The sequence below is a fragment of the Papio anubis genome, chromosome 3 (assembly GCF_008728515.1).
Source record: "Papio anubis isolate 15944 chromosome 3, Panubis1.0, whole genome shotgun sequence".
In the NCBI taxonomy this organism is placed as follows: Eukaryota; Metazoa; Chordata; class Mammalia; order Primates; family Cercopithecidae; genus Papio; species Papio anubis.
The window spans coordinates 83,100,574-83,124,983 of record NC_044978.1 but is presented as its reverse complement, the minus strand read 5'-3'; the positions used below and the strand labels follow the sequence as shown (position 1 = coordinate 83,124,983).

Here is a 24,410-nt window from a genome sequence, read left to right as displayed (position 1 = left end):
TGCCTGGCTAATTTTTTGTAATTTTTAGTAGAGACGGGGTTTCACCATGTTAGCCAGGATGGTCTTGATCTCCTGACCTTGTGATCTGCCCGCCTCGGCCTCCTAAAGTGCTGGGATTACAGGTGTGAGCCAACACGTCCGGCCAGTAGTTAAATTTTTTATGGATAAGGCCTACTTAATGGAAGGGTGAGGAGTTTGGTTTCATTTTTTTTTTCCTTTTTATACTCCTGATTCTAGATTTTAAGAAGAAAGATACAAAATGTGAAGAAAAAACATGTTGTTTCATTTATTTTAAAAGCCTAGTTCTTCAGAAAACCACACACTGCATGTTCTCACTCCCAGGTGGGAATGGAACAATGAGAACACTTGGACACAGGAAGGGGAACATCACACAATGGGGCCTGTCGTGGGATTGGGGGAGGGGGGAGGGATAGCATTAGGAGATATACCTAATGTAAATGATGAGTTAATGGGTGCAGCACACCAACATATATACATGTATACATATGTAACAAACCTGCACATTGTGCACATATACCCTAGAACTTAAAGTATAATATATATATATAAATAAATAAATAAGAAAAAAATCAATTGAAAAACAAGCAGATTTTAAATTTTGAACTAATTAAAATAATGGAAAGTGTCTGTTTTGTGGTGTATATACTATGAATAAAATCACAGTATTTTCTAAGCAATTTCCCCCCACAAAATAAACAAATAAAAGCCTAGTTCTTCAGTACCATACCGGGTAAGAGCATCAAACACACAAAAGTTAACTTCAGAGAACTCATGATATCTTAAACCAGCTCTTCTCAAACTTCACTGTGAATGCAGAGCAGCTGAGGGCCTCATTAAAATGCAGATTTTCATGCATTTCTAGCAGGCTCCCTGAAGATCTCTATGGTGGTCCTCAACGCACATTTTGAGTAACAAGGTATTAAAAAATTAGTCCAAAAATATATTCATTATATCCCCTAAGGTTGAAATAGAGATATACTTAAAAATTAAAATGTAATTTCCTAAATATAGGAATATTCAATAAATTCAAATTGGTTCATGCATTTCTTTTAGTTGTAAAAGACAATATCATTTAGTGCCTCACACACAGTACTCTCAGCCATTCTTGCATTACTGTCTTACTCATTTAAAGTTAACTCTGAGCAGGACAGCATTATCATTAATGTCACAGATGCTGTGAATAAGAGAGAAACCAACATATCTATGTGTGTGTGTGTGTGTATGTGTGTGTGTGTGTAAACAAGTAATATTGTCTTTATTTCACAAAGGAAATATTGACACCCAGAGAAGTTATCTGTTTCCTAAGGCCACAGAGCTAGAGAGTGGTGGAATTAAGTCCAAACCACTGTGTACTACTCATGCAGGCTCCTAGACAGTTCAATACTCAGAACATCTGCAGCTTTATTGTGTTTTTGACTGTACCACAGGCTGGCCTCAGTAGGTGTGCATGTGGTAGTGTGCACAATCTGATTAGCAGATCACAGACCTGTAGATTAGACTGACTGACCACTGACCTTAAACTGACTGACCACTGACCTGGAGTAGTTTGCTACAGAAGGAGGGATCTTTGGCAGTCATGTATGATAGAATGGTGAATAATATTTATGGTCATAATGAATGATTCCTTCAAGTAAGGTACATTGGGGAGAGTAATTCATGCTAAACTCAGGAGAATTCACTGCACTTCTCTGTAAACAATCTATGTAAAATCTTGATTTTTAGAATGTAAACACTGTATTTTAGAACGAATTTAGTCCTTTTCAACATTCTTTAATTATTCATTATATTTGTAAATGTTTAAATTTGTTGTGACCCAATCTCCCTTTCCCTCTGATGGAAAAATGAGAAGTGGGTTAGAAATTAGAATGGTAAACAAAGAAATTTGAAATGGTTATTGGACTGTGTTAGTACAGAACAAATTGAAAGGAAGAGATGGCTGCTTGAGTGATTGGCTAACTCGTGATGATTGGCTATGGTCCCTGGAGGATGCTTTTCTAGAACTGGTCCAAGTTTTTACCAAGAACTTAGATAAATAGGACATTGAACTTAAATATTGAAGATAAACTGACCAAACTACGGTTGACTCAAATCTGGAGAGGAAAGTGAGTATGTGTGCTGACACAGCCAGCATTAGAAAGATTAGATTAATGGGTCACAATTAAGAAGGTAAAATGTAATGGGGTTGAGTCTAAGTTATGGCTCATAGTCTAGAAACCAGTCACACACTTGAGTGAGGGAAAAGACCTGACATATCACTAAGTGTAGAAGATTTTAGAGTTTTAGTGTGTAATGAAATCAATCTAAGCGAACCTTGTGATGTTGCTGCCAGAAATATGGACCATCTCTATAGAAATATAGTATGTTTCAAGAATGAAAAATCCACTTTGGTTAAGTGGTGAATCTACTTTTGAGAATGTTTTTTCCTAATATGAGAAGAATAGAGTTGGTCACTTAGAAGAGGATGACCCGCATGGAAAAGTATCTCCAAGCTTGTGAAGAACAGACAAAGGAACCATGACGTTTAGCCTGGAGAAGAAATGATGCAGCAGGGTTCCTTTTCAAATAATTGACTAGGGTTAGAGTTGTTCTCTGTGACCAAAAGGGGATGAGAATAGGATTGATGGGTAAAAAATACAGGTAGATTCATTTTGGCTCACTCTCATCTAAAAAGAGAATAGGCTGACATGGAAGGAATGAGTTATCTGTTGGTGGAAGCATTTGACTGGGTGACATATGGCAAGATATTGTTAAAAGGTTTGAGCATCAAATAAGAGTTGTATTAGAAAACCTCTAAACCATCTCTGAGAGCCTGATTCAATATGGAATGTGGAAATAGTCCCAAGAAATTCCGTGAGCAGGGTTCTAGCTTGGAAAGAAGGATGGGAAGACCAAAAGATGGCAGAGAGTTGGAAGGTAGGACGGCATATATGAGGATGGAATTGCAGAATATATTTTTAGAATATGTTGACAGAATTATAACCCAGCACTGATGGGAAAATATTAACAAAGCTTACCTTTTCATGGCTTTTTCTTCTAGGAAATTCAGACAGATGGAGTGTGTGCATGTGTGTGTGTGTGTGTGTGTGTGTGTGTGTATCACATGTGAAGGCCAGAGGAGAATATAAAAAAATCGGCTAGACATGGTGGCTCACCCCTGTAATCCCAGCACTTTGGGAGGCTGAGGCGGGCAGATCACCTGAAGTCAGGAGTTCGAGACCAGCCTGGCCAACATAGTGACGCCCCGTCTCTACTAAAAATACAAAAATTAGCCGGGTGTGGTGGCAGGCACCTGTAGTCCCAGCTACTCGGTAGGCTGAGGCAGGAGAATCTCTTGAGCCTGAGAGGCAGAGGTTGCAGTGAGCCAAGATCACACCACTGTACTGCAGCCTGGGCGACAGAGCAAGACTCCGTCTAAATAAATAAATAAATAAATAAATAAATAAATAAATAATTTCTGTGTATTATTCTAATTAACAAGCTAATTGTTTACCTATATCTATCTAGATTATACCAGTTATAAAAGAATATATGTTTGGATATCCAATTATGGATGATTTTAATGCTGTGCAGTTCTAATCCAAGATCCAGATTTGTAAAAATTCTTATATGTTAATATTTCTAAGAAAATTCTCAAAACTCACAACCTTAAGAAACAGCTGCAAAAAAAGTGCAATTTGCTACTGCCTTTCGTGGTGCTATTATGTTTTATTACATTCAGTCACAGTGAGATGTGAAATTAACAATGCCTCTAAGAAATGGAAAATTGTGCTGTTGACAGACATGGTGATTTGCCGCAGGTATGTAGCTGTGGCCCTGGGGACACACCCTTCTCCTGTGTGTGTCAAAGCTAGAACTAAGCCCCTTTTCCTGGAACCTTGATCTCTGGAGAACAAGGATTAAGGGCAACTGACTCAGCACTCTGTCTGCCACCGATAGCTACAAGGAATTTGCTTACATATGTATCAAGTATGCCAGCATGTACATACAAGTATGTCTGTTTCAGCATTAAAACATTATTTTAAAATATACATAAATGTAAAATAAATCAACAATATCAGTGAAAGCTTTCTACCATCCTTGACTCCCATTCACCACCTGGCAAGATGCAGCCAGTTTCTTGATTATGTTCCCAGAGAGATATTTTTGGATGCAATGGCATTCTCTTCTGTGCCTTGCCTTTGTCACTTATTGATATTATCTCAAGAGTTAACAGGAACAACATGGACTTTGAAGCCAGAATACCTGATCTGGAACCCAGCACCACCACATACTAGCTATGACCTTGAGCAAGTTACTTAAACAGGGATAATCAGTACTATCCAGTAAACATATATAAGGCATTTCAAGCAGTGACTCGTCCAGAGTTACCGCTAAAATAGTATTAGCCATTGTGGTTGAAGCATGTCCTCTATCAGCACATACAGAACACCCTCGTTCTTATTTATGGCTGGCTGCTATTCCATTACTCATCAGATGTACCACAATGTATTTAGCAAGCCCTCCACAAAGGAACATAAGTTGTTTCAAGACTTTAGTTAGTTCAGACAATAGTGCAGTGAAAAACCCTGTACATTCATTATTTAATATATGTTAGACTGTATCTATAAATTCCTAAATGTGGAATTACTATGTCAAAAGAGAATTTGTATTTTGAATTTTGATAGATTTTATTAAATTACCCTTTATAAAGGTTGTAGCAATTTACACTTCTGCCTACAATATTTGAAAACCATCCCCAACATATAAAAGTATTTTCAAAATCTTTGCCAATCTTATAGGTTAAAAGGGATCTCTTTTCATTTTACTTTACAGTTCTTTTATTGTGAAAAGTTGATCACTTTTTCATATATTTGTCATTTTTTCTGTGATGTTCTTTATTTTTATTTAGTATTATTGATATATGAAAATTTTCTATACAAAAAGAAAAATTATCCTTTTTTAATGTGTTGCAAATATTTTAAAACATTTTTGTTTGTCTATTATATGGTATTTTTTACCTTAACATGCAAATTTGGAAACTTAAATGTTCTTCAGTAAGAAATTGGCTAAATGGTTACTGGCATACTTGCAGCAATGCAAAGTGTATTTGCTACCATAGAAAAATGGTTATACAAGAAGCAACTTACAACACTGCAAATATAGTATTCCTTTTTTTAAAAAAAAATGTTCATATTCATGTGCATTTGTGTGAATGTATTACATAAGAAAAGTTCAGAAGTCAAAACCTTCAGAAATACCTCTAGATTTTGTAAATTGAAAATTTAAAGGCACCAACCACTACAGAATTAAAAATAAATAAACTACCATTTTATAACCCAACTTTCTGGTCAAGTTTGGCAGCATCTATTATTTCTCCTCCCTCCCCAAAATTATTTAGATGTTGTGATACTGTAAACTGAATGAATGTTTAATATAATCGTATATTTATCACCAGAATTATGAAATCAGAAGTGAAAATTTTAATAGGTAACTTGCTTGACACTGAATCAATTTTTCCCTTAGTTAATGTTCCAACTTGTATCATTTCCTTTGTTACAAAGGGAATGAATTCTTCATGGCAAAAAAAAGCAAAAGCAAAACCTGGTGCCCATAGAGTAGCTCTGTAGAGGAAGAACAGTCGTAACCTCACTTATCATGTTGTAAATTTTAGAGTTTTAAATACATATGCAAAGAATACCTTGGTGTGTTAGGTTGTCTTGTTTGCAGGTAGCGTCTGGCAGAATGGTATCAGTGTACATTCCACAGGGACTTAATCCTTGTTTTCTCGAAACTTGCAGGTTAACTGTAATACCCTTATATCTTAGTCTTAACTAGAGTACCTGTGATGATTCAAAAGCTGACTTATAGTGAGACTTTTAAAATCCATGTAAATATTTTGGCCCAAAATATGTTTGGATTAGTTTGTGGAGGAAGGGGACAAGGGAAGTGGGAGAAAGATTCTTAAGACATTATGTATTTTTAGTGATTCAAGTATGTGAATCAAGGATCTGTTTCCTTGCAGTTTTTTGCTGTACCCTTGGAACATCATTCGTTGATTCAAACATCCTTAAACACCTGCTACCTGCTAGCAGGGTAACACAGAGGTTTGGGGGAAACTTTGGTTCAGACTTTAAGTTGTTCACAACCTGCTGGGGAGCCGTCAGCACAGAGGCTGGCGCATAGTCAGTGCACAGAAATCACCTATGACCTGTAGAGCTCAGATGGTACTTGTTAGAGAAGACGACACTGGAATAAAAAGATATACCAAATTTTATCAGGTCTTGTATAAATTAAGCATAAGAAAGAGATAATAGTTTATCTGTTAACTGAAAACTAAATGGGATTTCTACCAAAATAGATACACATGTTCAACATTCCAACCATTTTTCTATGGAAAAACCAGTGTTGAAACATACAGTGTGTTTTCAGTTGACTGAGATAAAACAGCCTGAGGGAATGTCATTTGTACATGGATCAAGCTTCAAAATACTACTTGCAACTTTCTCTCTGGAGAAGCAGCACCCCCCACTTCACTGCTGCTTTTTAAAATGCAGTTTCCTTAACAGCGGAGGGAAGAAAACTCTGTAGTCCTAGGGGTCTGAGAACATCATCAAAGTGGTCTATCTAAAGTGAAAGTTTTTACTAATATTTGTGTTCACGTATATATAATAGGACATATTTATAGAATAGATATGATATAGATTTGTTTTACTATAAAAATGTTTTAAACGGCTTACCTCCAAATAAAATTGATGCTCCAGGAAGACATGGAGGGTTTCCTGAATACTTCTGTATCTTCCTGCTGTTAGGTTTACACCAGTGTGAGAAGCACTGCCAACTCTGAATTTTTTTGTTTTAAAGAACATTTACATTTAGAAATTTTGTTTAAGTTGGAGGAGGAGAGAATAAGCAGATATAGGGCCCTTTAAATCACCATCTGCTTTACTGTCTGGAGTTAATTATCCACCAGAAAATTCTCCCTGGAAATTTAGGGTCCGTTTTACCAAACCACCAAGCCAGATAGGCAGGGGTGTTGGACAACATAATCATAAATTGGTGAGGGTCATAAATTGGTGGTGAATGTGTATATGTTGTTGTATGCCTATATGTCTGATCATATTCAATTGGAAATATTCATAGTGTTTGGATTACTAATTATTGTGTGTCTCTGGCATTACTTCTGCTTTCCATGAGCAAAGTAAGTGAATGTTTTCTGTAAACACATACCATAGAACTTCAGGCATACAAATAAGTCTAATTTTTCTTCTTCAAAAATCTGGAATTCTTTACCAAGAAAACAAAAAAAAACTAAAACTCCTGTCCATGCTGCTTGTTCTAGAAAGGGATATTGGCACATACACACAGCTCTGCTTTTCCCATTCCAGGTGGACAGTATCTGACAGTGTCGGCAGCCAAAGCCCCAGGGGGAAAAGCTGCACGCTTGGTGCTACCTCTCGGCCGCCTCATGCATTCAGGGGACCTGTGCCTATCGTTCAGGCACAAGGTGACGGGGTTGCACTCTGGCACACTCCAGGTGTTTGTGAGAAAACACAGTGCCCACGGAGCAGCCCTGTGGGGAAGAAATGGTGGCCACGGCTGGAGGCAGACACAGATCACCTTGCGAGGGGCTGACATCAAGAGCGTAAGTAGATCCACAAAGGAGGCGGGACCTGGGATGTTTTCCTTTCATAGGAGAACTCTGGAATCTGAATTGGAGGAAGCCTTGCTCTGTAAATTCAGGCTCAGACAAAGGTTTGGATTTTTTTCTGGGCCTGATGACTCCATTCAGTGTCTCTTTCTGAAACCCCTTTCTGCTTCTTCATCCTTCTTCATTGTAACCTGTGATCACCACCTCTCCATGACCCTGGTAAAGATCCATTTTCTTTTTTGAATGGAAAAAAAAAATCTAGGAATAGAAATTTTTTTTTGTTTTTTTATTTTTTTAAGTTGATCAACAGAAACTTCCAAGGGTGGCGTGGTGAGCTTATTTGTTTTTGCTTTTCCTTTCCTCTTAATTCCTTATATTTCAAACTTTTACTACCATAAATTACCCAGAAGATGGTTCTTTTTTCGTTTTTGAAATGTTTCTTTCAAGTTCAACTTTTTTTCTTTGTTTCAGAGATCACAGTTAAGCAGCATAGGGTGGGAACTCAGAACTACAATTGGAAAGCACTACTCTATTCGGGACAGGATGTGGGAAGTGCTTTGATGGAATATATAAATTTGATCTTAAGTAATCAAGACATAGGTAGCAAGAAAATGGTCTACGGCATCCCAGCAAAATCATGAATGCATTTGGGAAAATGTCATCTTTATGCTGGTGCTTATGAAACTTGCTGTTGGGAGATACCTATGCCTATATATAGGTATAGTTTATAAGAAACTATTTTAGAAAGAAAAGATAGATTCCATTAATACAGATTTTACCAGAGTACTTGGATTTTGTTTAATTCTTATATATTTTTTCTTAAAACTCTTCTCAGTATTTTTATTGTTTAGAGAAATAAAACAAGATAATAAATCATTTTAAATCATAGCACTCAGGTTTTCTCTTGTTTTATAAGGAGCAAGGATGCTCTATAGAAAATACAATGTAAGAACAATAAAAGTTTTTGGTTTTTACATAGGTAAAACAACAGTGTGATTGGATCATGGTGTTTGATTCTATTCCATTTTCAGCAAGAAAGCTATGTTAACCAAAAAAGAACTAAGAAACATCTAAGATAGGCTGTGTGATTATGATCTTTCAGATCTTTGGCTCCTAATATCTGTTCCTTTATATTCTATCACACTCTTCTTCTAACTTTGGTAATCCTTGACAAGTGTCCACTTTATAAACAATCCTAAATCGAATTGGTGTATAGCTTAGAATGGCTTTTTAAAGAGTGATTGATTCTGAGTAATGTGGTCTGATGAACATTTTGATGATTTCAGTTTCTACTGAAAACTTCAGTGATACTGGCAACTATATTCTGTTTTTTTCCTCCTGTAAAATAAGTTTAAAATTGGTTTGGGGGAAGGTTTGCCTTTATTTTTGCTTAATAAGGAGGCATTAGAAAGGGGCAGAGGAGGCTTGACTGGTGTGTGCATTCTCTCCCTAGGTCATCTTCAAAGGTGAAAAACGGCGTGGTTACACTGGGGAGATTGGATTGGATGATGTGAGCTTGAAAAAAGGCCCCTGCTCTGAAGAACGCTAACAACTCCAGAACCAGCAATGAACTCCTATGTTGCTCCATCCTCTTTTTCCAATTCTTATCTTCTTTCCTCTTCTCCCTTTTGTCAGGCCTAGGAGAAGAGTGGGTCAGTGGGTCAGGAGGAAGTCTATTTGGTGACCCAGGTTTTGCTGGCCTGCTTTTGTGCAATTCCAACGAACAGTGACACCCCCCTTGAAATACAGGGGCATCATAGACACATCAAAGCCATCTGTGGGTGTTGCCTTCCATCCTGTGTCTCTTTCAGGAAGGCCTTCAGCATGCGTGACCCATACCATCCTCCATCCTGATTACAAGGTGCTCCTTGTAGCAAATTATGGGAGTGAGTTACGGGAGCAGTTTTTAAACAAAATCTTTGCAAATGGCCATGATGTTATCTGTTTGATGTTGTACCATGAGTAGTATTGACTTCCCTTGAGATATGATATACAATGTGCTTGTGAAATTGACTTACCCTCTTCACTTAAGTTAGTTCTGGCCTGACCTGAACTCTGACTTTTACTGCCATTCACTTTATAAAATAAGGGTGTGTAATATATCAAGATACATTTATTTTTATCTGTTTTTTTTTTTTTTCTGTTAAAGACAATTATGTAGAGTGGGCACATAATCCCTCGTTAGTAGTATTGTGTTTTGTTTAAATGTGCTATTGATATTAAGTATTTACGTGTTCCAAATATTTACAGACTCTAGTTGCAAGGTAAAGGGCAGCTTGTGATCTCAAGTTAAAAAATACATGGTGAAATGTCATCCAGTTCCATGACCTTATATTGGCAGCAGTAGGAAATTGGCAGAAGTGTTGGGTTGTGGTAGCAGAGTGATGAAATTTTTTTTTTTTAATGGCCTTGAGTTTGATCTCTGCAAAGGATAGGAAACCTTTAGGAAGACAAGAAACTGCAGTTAATACATAAAACTCTCACTGTTCCAAGTTACACTTTAAAACCACAGCTTTTACCATCATAACATGGCTCTCTCTGGTAATATGTAGGAAGCTTTATAAAAGTTTTGGTTGATTCAGAAAAAGGATCCTGTTTATTAAAGCAGGGTGAGAGGAAGCATAGGGAAAACTCCATTGGAACAGATTTTCACACAACATTTGAAATAGATGAAAGTTTAGGCAGTTGTAGTTCATAACTTCTGTTGCTCATGGCTATGTCAGGATAGGATAGGAAGCAAGTCCCATGCTCAGAGGCATGGGATGTGTTGGAATGGGATTAACACACACTGGAGGAGCAGGGCAAGTTGGAATTCTAAGATCCGTGAACCCCCAACTGTATTTCCTCCCTGCATATTTTTACCTATATATTAAAAAACAATGTACCTTTTAAAGGCATTATTCCTGAGGTTTTTCTTAATTTCCTATTAAGTAATCAAAATATTTTCTGCTGTTTTTGCCAGGAATCACAAAGATGATTAAAGGGTTGGAAAAAAAGATCTATGATGAAAAATTAAAGGAACTGGGATGATTCAGCCTGGAGAAGAGAAGACTGAGGGGCAAACCATTGATGGTTTTCAAGTATATGAAGGGTTGGCACAGAGAGGATAGTGACCAGCTGTTCTCCATATGCACTAAGAATAGAACAAGAGGAAACGGGCTTAGACTAGAGTATAAGGGAGCATTTCTTGGCAGGGGCCATTGTTAAATTAGAATACTTCATTTAAAAAAGCATGAAAATCTCAGTATCTCTCTCTCTTTTTTTCTCTTTCTAAAAAATTAGATAAAAATTTATCTATTTAAGATAGTTAAAGATGTTCTTACCCCAACGTAAAGTAACAAATTATAGAATTTCCCAAAAGATGTTTTGATCCTACTAGTAGTATGCAATGAAAATCTTTAGAACTAAGTAATCTGGACAAGGCTTAATTTAGGCATTTCCCTCTTGACCTCCTAATGGAGAGGGATTGAAAGGCGAAGAGCCCACCAAATGCTGAGCTCACTGAAATGTCTCTCCCTTATGGCAATCCTAGCAGTATTGAAGAAAAAAGGAAACTATTTATTCCAAATGAGAGTATGATGGACAGATATTTTAGTATCTCAGTAATGTCCTAGTGTGGTGGTAGTTTTTAAATGTTTCTTCATGGTAAAGGTGTAAACCTTTCATTTGTTCAATGGATGATGTTTCCAATTTTTTTTTTTTTTTTTTTTTTTTTTAAGAGATCCTTCAAGGAACACAGTTCAGAGAGATTTTCATCTGGTGCATTCTCTCTGCTTCATGTGTGACAAGTTACTTGGCTGCTGAGAAAGAGTGCCCTGCCCCACACCGGCAGACCTTTCCTTCACCTTATCAGTATGATTCAGTTTCCCTTACTAATTGGACTCTCCCAGGTTCCACAGAACAGTAATATTTTTTGAACAATAGGTACAATAAAAAGTCTTTTGTCATTTAACCTGGTAAAGGCAGGGCTGGAGGGGGGAAAATAAATCATTAAGCCTTTGAGTAACGGCAGAATATATGGCTGTAGATCCATTTTTAATGATTCATTTCCTTTATGGTCATATAACTGCACAACTGAAGGTGAAAGGGGAAAATAAATGAAAATTTTACTTTTCGGTGCCAATGATGCATTGCACTAAACTGATGGAAGAAGTTATCCAAAGTACTGTATAACATCTTGTTTATTATTTAATGTTTTCTAAAGTAAAAAATGTTAGTGGTTTTCCAAATGGCCAAATGAAAACAATTCTTTGTAAATAAAAACACTGTTAGTAATACCAGTTGTCTATTCTTGTTTTTTGAGTTTTGTTTTTATTGACTTGGAAAAAAGCATCGAGGTAGTTAAATGATGTTTCACAAAAGTCATAGTAGAATCCCTTTTACTGTTTGGATGGTGGGAACAAAGACATTGCCTGCGGTATTACACTTTCTAGGTTATAAAACATGAGACACTTTTTTTTTTTTTTTTAATCAGCATGAACAGGGAAAGAGATCAGAAGATCAGTAAAACCCATGCCATGCCATGCCTTAGTAAATTGCTTTAGTTATGTTTTATTATCATTTCATTGTAAACGTTTGCTTTAAATTCTTTTTTTGTTTGTTTGTTTGCAACAAGGTCTCACTCTGTCTCCCAGGTTGCAGTGCAGTGGTGCGATCATAGCTCACTGCAGCCTCAAATTCCTGGGCTGAAGCAATCCTCTGGCCTCAGCCTCTCAAGTAACTGGGACTACAGGCACATGCCACCACACCTGGCTCATTTTTTATATTTAATTTTTTTTTTTTTTTGTAGAGACAGGGTCTTGTTATGTTGCCCAGGCTGGTGTTCAACTCCCAGCTTCAAGCTATCCTCCCACCTAACCTCCCCAAGGTGCTTGGGATTACAGGTGTGCGCTACTGTGCCCAGGTGCTTTCAATTCTATTATGGAAAGGCAGATTAAGCTATAAGTAAATATACAAATATGTGAATTGTAAGTGAAGTCTTTTTTTTACTAGTAATTTTGTTAATTTATAACACTTTACTCATACTCCAATAACATTTCCTGATGGAGAAAACAACTACAACAAAGAGAATTTTTAAAATTATACAAGAATAAAAATTAGTCCTCATGCAGAATTATAGAGAATATACTCAATAGTTTCTCTCTTTCCAATATGCAGAGAACTCTTAGCTGGGGACAAAATCTTGGATAAATACATAATTCAAGCAAAAAGTAAGGAATAACTTACCTCAGAGATCCTTCATAATCATCCCTCAGAGATCTGAGAAAGTTCAGGTTTTCTTAATATGTTAATTAAGAAGTTAAACCTCTTCTGAAACCTATTTGAGGTTGTGGGTTGGGAGGAGCAGATAACGATGAGATTCTAGGGTGTAGTTCATTGATTTAGTCAGCAGATTTTCAAATACCGATGTGTAAGGGAGGGGAGGGGGCCTCTAGGGTCCGACAGTGGGAGATTTTCCCTTTAGTGTTTCAATCTCAAGAGGGAGGTGGACATTTATCAAAGTCATATAAACACAAAATTGCTGTTCTGAATAAATAGGTGGTGTTTTGAAGGTTCTGGAAGCGTGCTGGATTTCAAGACTCTTACCCATTGCTTTTCATTTTAATGTGCATGGGAAGCACCTGGAATCTTGTTAAAATGCAGCTTTTGATTTAATGGATCTGGATGCTGCATTTCTAACCAGTTCCCAGGTGATGCCTATGCTGCTTCTCCTGGTTCCACAATTTGAGTGACAAGGCCTTAACGGTAAGTGTACTGAGGAGGATTAGGGCCTTCATCTTCATTAACATTCACGGCTGAAAGGCCTGAAGGCCCATAGTTGCAAGATCTGGATTTGTAAAAATTTACAAAGTCCCAGTGTATTTTTCTTCTTTCAAAAAACTTCTTTTCTGAGAGTGGAATATTTAAACTTGCCCACCTGGTGCAGAACGTTGCTTTTTAAACAAATGGCAGGGCCTTCGGAATAAGGAAGTTATAATTGAGGACACTTAAATATAAGTGAGGCAGTGATCCAGGAAGCATGTCTTTTAAAAGACAAAGGGACATTCATGAATTGGAGAGCATTGCTTTTCAGGGCTCCAGGACTCAGAAACTTGAAAGCAATCTGAAATTCCAGTAGAGGTGAGTTCTAATTTGATTTTTCTGGGATTAATTCATTAAAAGTTAAAAACTGGGCCGTCACTCATAACCTGATCATGTAATTTCGAGGAGTATAGATGACCGACCTTGGAGGCTCTGTTCTGTTGTTTCACACATATCTTCATTTTCTAGACCAAGCCCCACTCTGGTGTTCGGGATCTGCTTGCAGACACTCGTGATTTGTGGGGTCATCCAAAGCAGTTTTCTCACCTGCAGGCAGTTTTCACCCTCAAGGGACATTTGGTAATGCATAGAAACATTTTTGGTTGTCACAACGCAGTGGTGCTATTGGTATCTAGTGTTTAGATATGTTTTCAAACATCTCATAAAGCACAGGACAACTCCACACAATTAAGAAGAATCTGGCCTTGAATGAAAATACAGTGATTGAAATCAATGATTTCCAAAGAGTAGTCCCAAAACTAGCTGCCTCAGTACTGGAAACATGTTAGAAATACAAATTCTTGGCCTCCATGTCCATCCAACAGCATCAGAAACTTGAGGTGGAGCCCCCACAATCTGTGTATAACAAGTTCTCCAGGTGACTTTGATGTGCTTTAGTTTAAGATTCTTTCCTTATTAATGTTTTCTGTTTATCATCATCTATCTAGAAAGAGTGAGACCAATTTTCCAGTGCCTTGCTACCACTGCTATCTCACTCCCTAACTCTGAACTTTAACATCACTATTCTACCAAAATTGCTATTTTGAAGGCTGCTTATTAACTTGTATAATTGTGTATAAGTTCCAGTGTTTAATCCACATGTATCATTACATAAGCAGCATTTGGCAGTGATGAGCACATCTGATATTCCTTGATATCCTCTTCTCCCTTGGCTTCCTTGAGCCACATTCCCACATTTCCAACTGTTTACTGGAAAGGTCCAAGGAGATGCCATAAAGGAGCACCAAACAATATTAATTACAGCTTATTAATCTACTCTTTCTCCCTGAAGCCTGCTTGCCCTTACTAATTCCTTCCTTCCTTTGAATAAATGCACTAACATCAATTTCATTAATCTTTGAAATTTGTCACTGGTTTTGTTTTATCTTTATTTCTTCAAATCGTTGACAAATTCTAACAGTTCTGCCTCTGAAATAGTTTTACCCCAGCCCCCCAACCAAAAATGCAAAAATACAGGAGAACATTTTTTAAATCTTAAAGGTAAGAGAATGGATTTTTCCCTGATGATTTGATTCACCAGGTGTTTTAAATGATTGGTCAATAGCTCTGCTCTCCTGCATGTTTCTTGCAGTATTATTCACCATAGCCAAGATATGGAATCAACCTAAATTATCAACAGATGAATGGGTAAGGAAAATGCTGTACACACACACACACAACAGAGTACTATTCAGTCATTAAAAAGAATGAAATGGTGCCATTCATGGCAACATGGATAAGCATGGTGGACTTATGTTAAAATAGGTACAGAAAGATAAATACCACATGTTCTCACTAATGAGAAAAATGAGCTCATGGAAAGAGAGTAGAATTGTTCATATTAGAAGCTGGAAAATAGGAAGACGTTGGTTACCAGATACATAATTATAGCTAGACAGGAAGAATGGGTTCTAGCATTCTATAGCACTGCAGGGTGAACACAGTTAATAATTTATTGTATATGTTCAAAAAGCTACAGGAGAGGTTCCCAACACAAAGAAATAAGAAATGTTTGATGTGATGGATAGCCTAAATATCCTGATTTGATCATTACACACTGCATACATGTATCGAAATATCACTCCCGTACTGCATAATATGTATAATTATTACGTGTCACCTAAAATTAATAGGGGAAAAATAGTACTGCTGCGTTCCCTCTCATGAAGTAGTCTTACTTCTTTTGCATCCAGAAGTCATAGAGCAAGCTTGTCAATCTGCCTGTGGCCCAGCATGGCTTTGAATGCAGCCAACACTGATTCATAAACTTTCTTAAAACATTGAGTCTTTTTGTGATTTTTTTTTTCTTTTTTTTTTTTTTTAGCTCATCAGCTATCATTAGTGTTAGTGTATTTTATGTGTGGCCTAAAACAGTTTCTTCCAATGTGGCCCAGGGAAGCCAAATGTCTGTGGCCTTGGACAGCCCTGCCATAGATGTAGAGCAGAAGTTATGTGTGTATTTTCATATGTATTTTTATAAACTCCTTCAAATCTATTATTAAATAATATAATTTTTAAAAGAAAAAAATTTGGTTATTGCAGGGTTGAACTCACTGTCAAATTATCTGAAGAGCAGACAAGTAGCAGAGAGCAGAAAACTTGACATATTTAGTAATAAATTCAAAAATATCCATTTTCTTTTTTAAAGAAAGCAAAGGCACAGCCATGAGCCGCACTGTTCAGCCTTATCAGTCAGAGCGTAGTCAGTGAACCAGTAGTCCAAGCACCATCTGGGAATCAGGGGCCCACCTTAGGCCTAATGAAGTAAAATCCACTTATAACAAAATTCTTAAGTGAGTTGTAGGCCCATTAAGTTTTGCAAAGTACCACTTTAGAGTACTGTGTAACACTTTTTCTATTAACCTTAGCTTTCTCCCACATAGGAACATCCATGAAACAAATTTACCCAACTAAGGTAGATGGGCAGATGGTAAGCCATGCTTTAGAGTGGTGGGTTCTCAAAGTCTGATGCTAGAATCAGCAGCTTCAACACCACTAGGGGACTTGTTAGAAATGCAGATTCTCAAGCCCATCTTAGACCTACGGAATCAAACTCTGCAGGTGAGGCCCAGCAGTTTGGGTTTTCACCACCATTCAGTGAATCTGATGCACACTGAAGCCTAAGAACCACTGCCTTAGAGACGGCAGTGCTGGATCATAGACAGGTATGGAAGCTCCCTGCCTCCTGCCTCCATATGGTTTATTGAGTACCTACCAACACCAGCACTGCTGGAGCCACCATCAGCACCTGCAGGTATGAGGTTCAACATGATTGTAGGGCCAATGCATAATTAGGAAAACTTGAGTCGATGTTATTTCATTGGTAGTCTGAATAACGTTTTTTATATGCACAGAAAATATATGGCTTTCAAAGTGCTTTCCACAATATTTCATTTAACCCTCACTGCTATCCAAGGGTATAGATATAATTACCTCCTGCAGCAGATGAGGAAACTGAGTTTGAGAAGGATTAAGTTACTCACGAAAGCCCATAGTATTATTAAGGGCCAGGGCGAGTTTTGGAACCCACAGAGCACAATTGCTAAGAGATCTTCTAACAGCAGTTTGAAAGTTAAATAGAGAAGTTTCAAATGTAGCTGAAAACTCCAAAATGTTTTCTACCTTTTGGAAAATACATTTCAGACATTCAGATTAATGAAGAAAAACCCATGAAAAAGAAAATTCACAACTTCCTCTTTAAAGGTTCAACAGTAACAACAAAAATAATATATGTACATATAGAGAGAAAGAGATAAAGCAAATAAGGCAAAATGTTAACATGGTGAATCTAGGTACAAGATTTATGAGTTTTCATTGCACAATATCTGCAACTTTTCTTTGAAAAGTAAAATCCACAAAGCTTTCAACATTTATCTGCCCAAGTAGATTAGACTGTATACTTCTTCCTTATCACTGTGTATGTCTTCAGGCCTTCTGTGAAACAGCTTCTAAGTACAAAAGAACTTACCTATGCCTGCACTGAAAGAAAGCAGTGGACAGACAAATGAGTAACAAGCAAGGTGCAATTACAACTTCTTTCTTTTTGCAGTGAAGCTTACGGTTGATGCTAATATTCTTCACTGGGGTAAATCACTGTCAAAAGGGCAATTTTTTGTTGCTATTTTTATTAATATGATTGTGTTCTATTTAACCCAGGCATAAGCCCAATCTCACACAGAGAAGTTCTAGGGATTTTTTGAGAATCTGGCTTTTAATGTGTTGCTTTGACCCTTGTGCTGTAATTCTCACTGTCACCAGTAGCCACACTGGGCTACATCTCAGTAAACTGTTCCTTCTACTTGTACATCACTTTCCTCAGGTTTCACAGCTCATGTTTTCTTAAAGCCTTTTCGATTAACTGCCAGATTGGGAAAAAATAAGTAGAAAGACCATTATTGAAACAACTAGGGAAATTCAATTTAGATAATAGCATTTCTGTCAAAAATGAATGATTATGAATCTATTTAAAAGTGTGTTAGGGGCATGATGAATGATTACATTGCCCACAACCCACTTGTAAGAAGTGATCCTGCCACACTGTGCTTGAATCCTTTTGACTTTTTCTATTCCTGTGTGAACAGCAAAGAAATTGTGATAAGAGTTACCAAATGCAGATTGTTTTACAGTTGACAAATACTAAGATAAAGGAGAAATTAAATGGTATTTAATACCTCTAAATACCATTTAATATCTCATTTAACCTCATTTGATGAAAATGATTTCCTCATTTGACTGTAGTGCTTTCATGTAGGTAGTAAGTCCCTAATTTTATAGAACATGGAATATGAGGGTCATTGAGTTAACCAAATTTCCAAAGGTCATTTGGGTAGTAGGTACCAGTGCTGGGATTCAACCTGGGTTCTGATTTCAAAGTTTTTCTAATCTATGAAGAATAAGAGTGGCAAGTCATAAGAGCTCTGCAGGAGTGTGGGGTAAGGTCAGGAACAGAAAAAGCCTTCAAAGTCTGAACAATCACCTGGTTGTACCCAGGGAACTCAGTGAACATCTTTGCAAATGCACAAAAGTCATAAATACTTACTGTAGAATATTGAGAAAAATTTTAAAGAAGGAAGAAAGGAAGGAGGAAGGGAGGACAGAAAATCATTATACCTCAATCTGGAAATAGTCATTGCTGACACTTTGGTATATATACTCTCAGATTTTTTTCCTTTATTTAAACCTATCCAAACCTACATGTAAAGGCTTCTGACTAACAAGGCTTCATGAATAGCTTGTGATAGTGAATATGTCTCATGAGATCTGATGGTTTTATAAAGGGCAGTTCTACCGCACACATCCTTTTGCCTGCCACCATGTAAGACATACCTTTGTTCCTCCTTTGCCTTCCACCATGATTGTGAGGCCTCCCCAGCCATGTGGAACTGAGTCCATTAAACCTCTTTTTCTTTATAAATGACCCAGTCTCAGGTATGTCTTTATTAGCAGCGTGAGAGCAGACTAATACAAACTTGTTTCTACTACTTCATTTTAATGACTGCATAGTATTCTATTGAAAGGATTAACCATAAACATTAAACTGTTTCTCTGGGACTTTGGACTGCCTCTGTAACCAGGTCTTTTAGGGATTCCAGAAGCCTAATTATGCTGCAGGAAATGATTCACAATCTATTTGTAATAGCTGGCTGTTTCCTTTCCTCACTTGCTCCAGTGAACCATGGAAGCATTCCCTGGGGCCCTGATGTTAGCTTCCCAGAAAAGCCAGACCTGAGTACTTGGTCAGCCTTTAGAAATAGAAATAGGGGAGAAAAATTCCAATAGGAATCTTTCTAGATTCAAAAACATTTCATTTTAAAACAACAGAAGAAAAAGGGAACAAAATTTCCTGCTTCCTCCCAGCTGCTCAGTGAAGGGGAAGAAGCAAAGCGCAGTCATGGAAGTTGCTGAGTTTGCAGCATAGTTGAGCTCATTGTGCCATTCTTCTAAGTTTTCGGTAATTAAAGAATTATAACATTGAAGCTAAAGTTAAGGTTTAGATGCCTTTGTGGATAACTCAGCTTCATTCTGAAAGCTTATCATAGAAGGCAGAATACCTGTTAGCCAAATTGGAGATAGAAAACTTCCAATTTGGAGATTTTCTAAATCTCTAAGAAAAAGAATTCTTTATTAAAATGTCACTAGATCCAGGAGCTTTGGGGTAATATGTGAAAACAAAATAAGAAAAAACTAAAACTAAAACACTTGCTTTAATCTGCTTGGAAATGTGTAGAGTTTTAGCCTTGACAGTATTCAGCCGACAAAAGAAGGATTTTTCAAAAGTTTCAAGTGGTTTGGAAGGGGGATTTTTCCCCTTCCTGTGGGGTTCCTATAGCGAGCTTTGCTTGTACATTCTCGGTCCATGACATATATCACCTCCTGGCTCTGGCTTTGTGTCCTTCAGCTCTCCTCAGCACACATGGCTGGCTGGTGTCAAAGTTTACAGGCCTGTATGGAGAACTCAGCTTAGAGATCTAACTCTTCTATCAATGAGGATTCTTTCCCACTGATTCAGTTTAAGTGCTTCTAGACAACACCTAGCAGGCAGGCCTTCTTTTTTGTTCTTCTTCTTCTTTATGACAGGGTCTTCTGCTGTCACCCAGGCTGGAGTATAGATTATGACTCACTGCAGCGTCACCCTCCTGGACTCAAGCAATCCTCCCACCTCAGCCTCCCAACTATTTAGGACTATAGGTGTGTGCCACCACATTCTAACTAATTTTTGTATTTTTTGTAGAGATGGGGTTTTGCCATGTTGCCCAGGCTGGCCTCAAGCTCCTGAGGTCAGCCCACCTTGGCCTCCTGAAAGTGTTGGAATGATGGCTGTGAGCACTGCACCACCCTGCCAAGCAGTCCTCCCTAATCAGTTGGAGCTAGCATTGAACACTGAGACCCATTAGCCATCCTAGAGCTAGAGTTGGTACTTTGATATACAAAACAACACTCTACATAGTCATACGGCTCTTTTAAAGGATCCCAACCTCTTGTCCAAACCTCTAGCACTCATTTTGATTTAGAGAACTGATCCTGGGCAGTTCACTCCATTCTCTCTCATATTATATAGTTTGATTTTCTTCAAGCAGATTAGATGTCTCTTTACAAATCCAAGGTGCTGGTTTTCTTTTCATTTTTTTTTATTATACTTTTTAAGTTCTAGGGTACATGTGCACAACATGCAGGTTTGTTACATATGTATACATGTACCATGTTGGTGTACCATGCTGTTTTGGTTACTGTAGTCTTGTAGTATATTTTGAAGTCAGATAGTGTGATGCCTCCAGCTTTGTTCTTTTGGCTTAGGATTAGTTTGGCAGTGTGGACTCTTCTTTGGTTCCAAATGAACTCTAAAGTAGTTTTTTCCAATTCTGTGAAGAAAGTCATTGGTAGCTTAATGGGAATGGCATTGAATCTATAAATTACCTTAGGCAGTATGGCCATTTTCACAATATTGATTCTTCCTATCCATGAGTATGGAATGTTCTTCCATTTGTTTGTATCCTCTTTTATTTCATTGAGCAGTGGTTTGTAGTTTTCCTTGAAGAGGTCCTTCACATTCCTTGTAAGTTCGATTCCTAGGTATTTTTCTCTTTGTAGCAATTGTGAATGGGAGTTCACTCATGATTTGGCTCTCTGTTTGTCTGTTATTGGTGTATAGGAATGATTGTGATTTTTAAAGACTGATTTCGTATCCTGAGACTTTGCTGAAGTTGCTTATCAGCTTAAGGAGATTTTGGGCTGAGACAATAGGGTTTTCTAAATATACAATCATGTCTTCTGCAAACAGGGACAGTTTGACTTCCTCTTTTCCTAATTGAATACCTTTATTTCTTTCTCCTGCCTGATTTCCCTGACCAGAACTCCCAACACTATGTTGAACAGGAGTGGCAAGAGAGGGCATCCCTGTCTTGTGCCAGTTTTCAAAGGGAATGCTTCCAGTTTTTGCCCATTCAGTATGATATTGGCTATGGGTTTGTCATAAATAGCTCTTATTATTTTGAGATATGTCCCATCAATACCTAGTTTACTGAGAGTTTTTAGCATGAAGGGCTGTAAAATTTTGGCAAAGGCCTTTTCTGCAACTATTGAGATAATCATGTGGTTTTTTTCTTTGGTTCTGTTTATATGATGGATTATGTTTATTGATTTGCATATGTTGAACCAAACTTGCATCCCAGGGATGAAGCTAACTTGATCGTACTGGATAAGCTTTTTGATATGTTGCTGGATTTGGTTTGCCAGTATTTTATCGAGAATTTTTGCATCGATGTTCATCAGGGATATTGGTCTAAAATTCTCTTTTTTTTGTTGTGTCTCTGGCAGACTTTGGTATCGGGATGATGTTGGTCTTATATAATGAGTTAGGGAGGATTCTCTCTTTTTCTATTGATTGGAATAGTTTCAGAAGGAATGGTACCAGCTCCTCTTTGTACCTCTGGTAGAATTTGGCTGTGAATCTGTCTGGTCCTGGACTTTTTTTGGTTGGCAGGCTATTAATTATTGCCTCAATTTCAGAGCCTGTTATTGGTCTATTCAGGAATTCAACTTCTTCCTGCTTTAGTTTTGGGAGGGTGTATATGTCCAGGAACTTATCCATTTCTTCTAGATTTTCTAGTTTATTTGCATAGAGGTGTTTATAGTATTCTCTGATGGTAGTTTGTATTTCTGTGGGGTTGGTGGTGATATCCCCTTTATCATTTTTCATTGCATGTATTTGATTCTTCTCTCTTTTCTTCTTTATTAGTCTTGCTAGCGTCTATCAATTTTTTTTTTATCTTTTCAAAAAAACCAGCTCCTGGATTTATTGATTTTTTGAAGGGTTTTTGTGTCTCTGTCTCCTTCAGTTCTGCTCTGATCTTAGTTATTTCTTGCCTTCTGCTAGCTTTTGAATGTGTTTGTTCTTGCTTCTCTAGTTGTTTTAATTGTGATGTTAGGGTGTCAATTTTAGATCTTTCCTGCTTTCTCTTGTGGGCATTTAGTGCTATAAATTTCCCTCTCCACACTGCTTTAAATGTGTCCTAGAGATTCTGGTATGTTGTGTCTTTGTTCTCATTGCTTTCAAAGAACATCTTTATTTCTGCCTTCATTTCGTTATGTACCCAGTAGTCATTCAGGAGCAGGTTGTTCAGTTTCCATGTGGTGGAGTGGTTTTGAGTGAGTTTCTTAATCCTGAGTTCTAGTTTGATTGCACTGTGGTCTGACAGACAGTTTGTTATCATTTCTGTTCTTGTACATTTGCTGAGGAGTGCTTTACTTCCAACTATGTGGTCAATTTTGGACTAAGTGTGATGTGGTGCTGAGAAGAGTGTATATTCTGTTGATTTCAGCTGGAGAGTTCTGTAGATGTCTATTAGGTTGGCTTGGTGCAGGGCTGAGTTCAATTTCTGGGTATCCTTGTTAACTTCCTGTCTCATTGATCTGTCTAATGTTGACAGTGGGATGTTAAAGTCTCCCATTATTATTGTGTTGGAGTCTAAGTCAATTTGTAGGTCTCTAAGGACTTGTTTTATGAATCTGGGTGCTCCTGTATTGGGTGTATATATATTTAGGATAGTTAGCTCCTCTTGTTGAATTGATTCTTTCACCATTATGTAATGACCTTCTTGGTCTCTTCTGATCTTTGTTGGTTTAAAGTCTGTTTTATCAGAGACTAGGATTGCAACCCCTGCTTTTTTTTTTTTTTTTTCCCATTTGCTTGGTAGATCTTCCTCCATCGCTTTATTTTGAGCCTATGTGTGTCTCTGCACATGAGATGGGTCTCCTGAATACAGCACAGTGATGGGTCTTGACTCTTTATCCAATTTGCCAGTCTGTGTCTTTTAATTGGGACATTTAGTCCATTTACATTTAAGGTTAATATTGTTATGTGTGAATTTGATCCTGTCATTATGATGTTAGCTGGTTATTTTGCTAGTTAGTTGATGCCGTTTCTTGGTAGCATCGATGGTCTTTACAATTTGGCATGTTTTTGCAGTGGCTGGTACTGGTGTTCCTTTCCATGTTTAGTGTGTCCTTCAGGAGCTCTTGTAAGGCAAGCCTGGTGTTGACAAAATCTCTCAGCATTTACTTGTCTGTAAAGGATTTTATTTCTCCTTCACTTATGAAGCTTAGTTTGGCTGGATATGAAATTCTGGGTTGAAAATTCTTTTCTTTAAGAATGTTGAATATTGGCCCCCACTCTCTTCTGGCTTGTAGAGTTTCTGCCGAGAGATCTGCTGTTAGTCTGATGGGCTTCCCTTTGTGGGTAACCCGACCTTTCTCTCTGGCTGCCCTTAAGATTTTTTCCTTCATTTCAACTTTTGTGACTCTGATAATTATGTGTCTTGGAGTTGTTCTTCTCAAGGAGTATCTTGTTGGCATTTTCTTTATTTCCTGAATTTGAATGTTGGCCTGCCTTGCTAGGTTGGGGAAGTTCTCCTGGATAATATCCTGCAGAGTGTTTTCCAACTTGGTTCCATTCTCCCTGTCACTTTCAGGTACACCAATCAGATGTAGATTTGGTATTTTCACATAGTCCCATATTTCTTGGAGGATTTGTTCATTTCTTTTTACTCTTTTTTCTCTAAACTTCTCTTCTCACTTCATTTCATGCATTTGATCTTCAATCACTGATACCCTTTCTTCCACCTGATTGAATTGGCTACTGAAGCTTGTGCATGCGTCACGTAGTTCTCGTGCCATGGTTTTCAGTTCTTCCCTATGCTGTTTATTCTGGGTAGCCATTTGTCTAATCTTTTTTCAAGGTTTTTAGCTTTTTGGTGATGGGTTCGAAAATCCTTCTTTAGTTCAGAGAAGTTTGTTATTACCGATCGTCTGAAGCCTACTTCTCTCAACTCATCAAAGTCATTCTCCATCCAGCTTTGTTCCGTTGCTGGTGAGAAACTGTGTTCCTTTGGAGGAGAAGAGGTGCTCTGATTTTTAGAATTTTCAGCTTTTCTGTTCTGGTTTCTCCCCATCTTTGTGGTTTTAT

At 37.5% G+C, this 24,410-nt stretch overlaps 1 protein-coding gene across 4 annotated transcripts in view; it reads left to right on the top strand.

Moving 5' to 3' along the window:
• NPNT (nephronectin) overlaps nucleotides 1-11,925 on the top strand; it is a 76,566-nt gene extending 64,641 nt beyond the window's left edge. For all 4 annotated transcript variants that reach the window (XM_003899054.5, XM_003899056.5, XM_003899057.5 and 1 more), the window contains 2 exons: nucleotides 7,386-7,642; nucleotides 9,102-11,925. In XM_003899054.5, the coding sequence (XP_003899103.2) occupies nucleotides 7,386-7,642; nucleotides 9,102-9,197 (353 nt within the window). In that variant the 3' untranslated portion in view covers nucleotides 9,198-11,925. The remainder of the gene's footprint in view (nucleotides 1-7,385; nucleotides 7,643-9,101) is intronic.
• The last annotated feature ends 12,485 nt before the right edge of the window (nucleotides 11,926-24,410 follow it).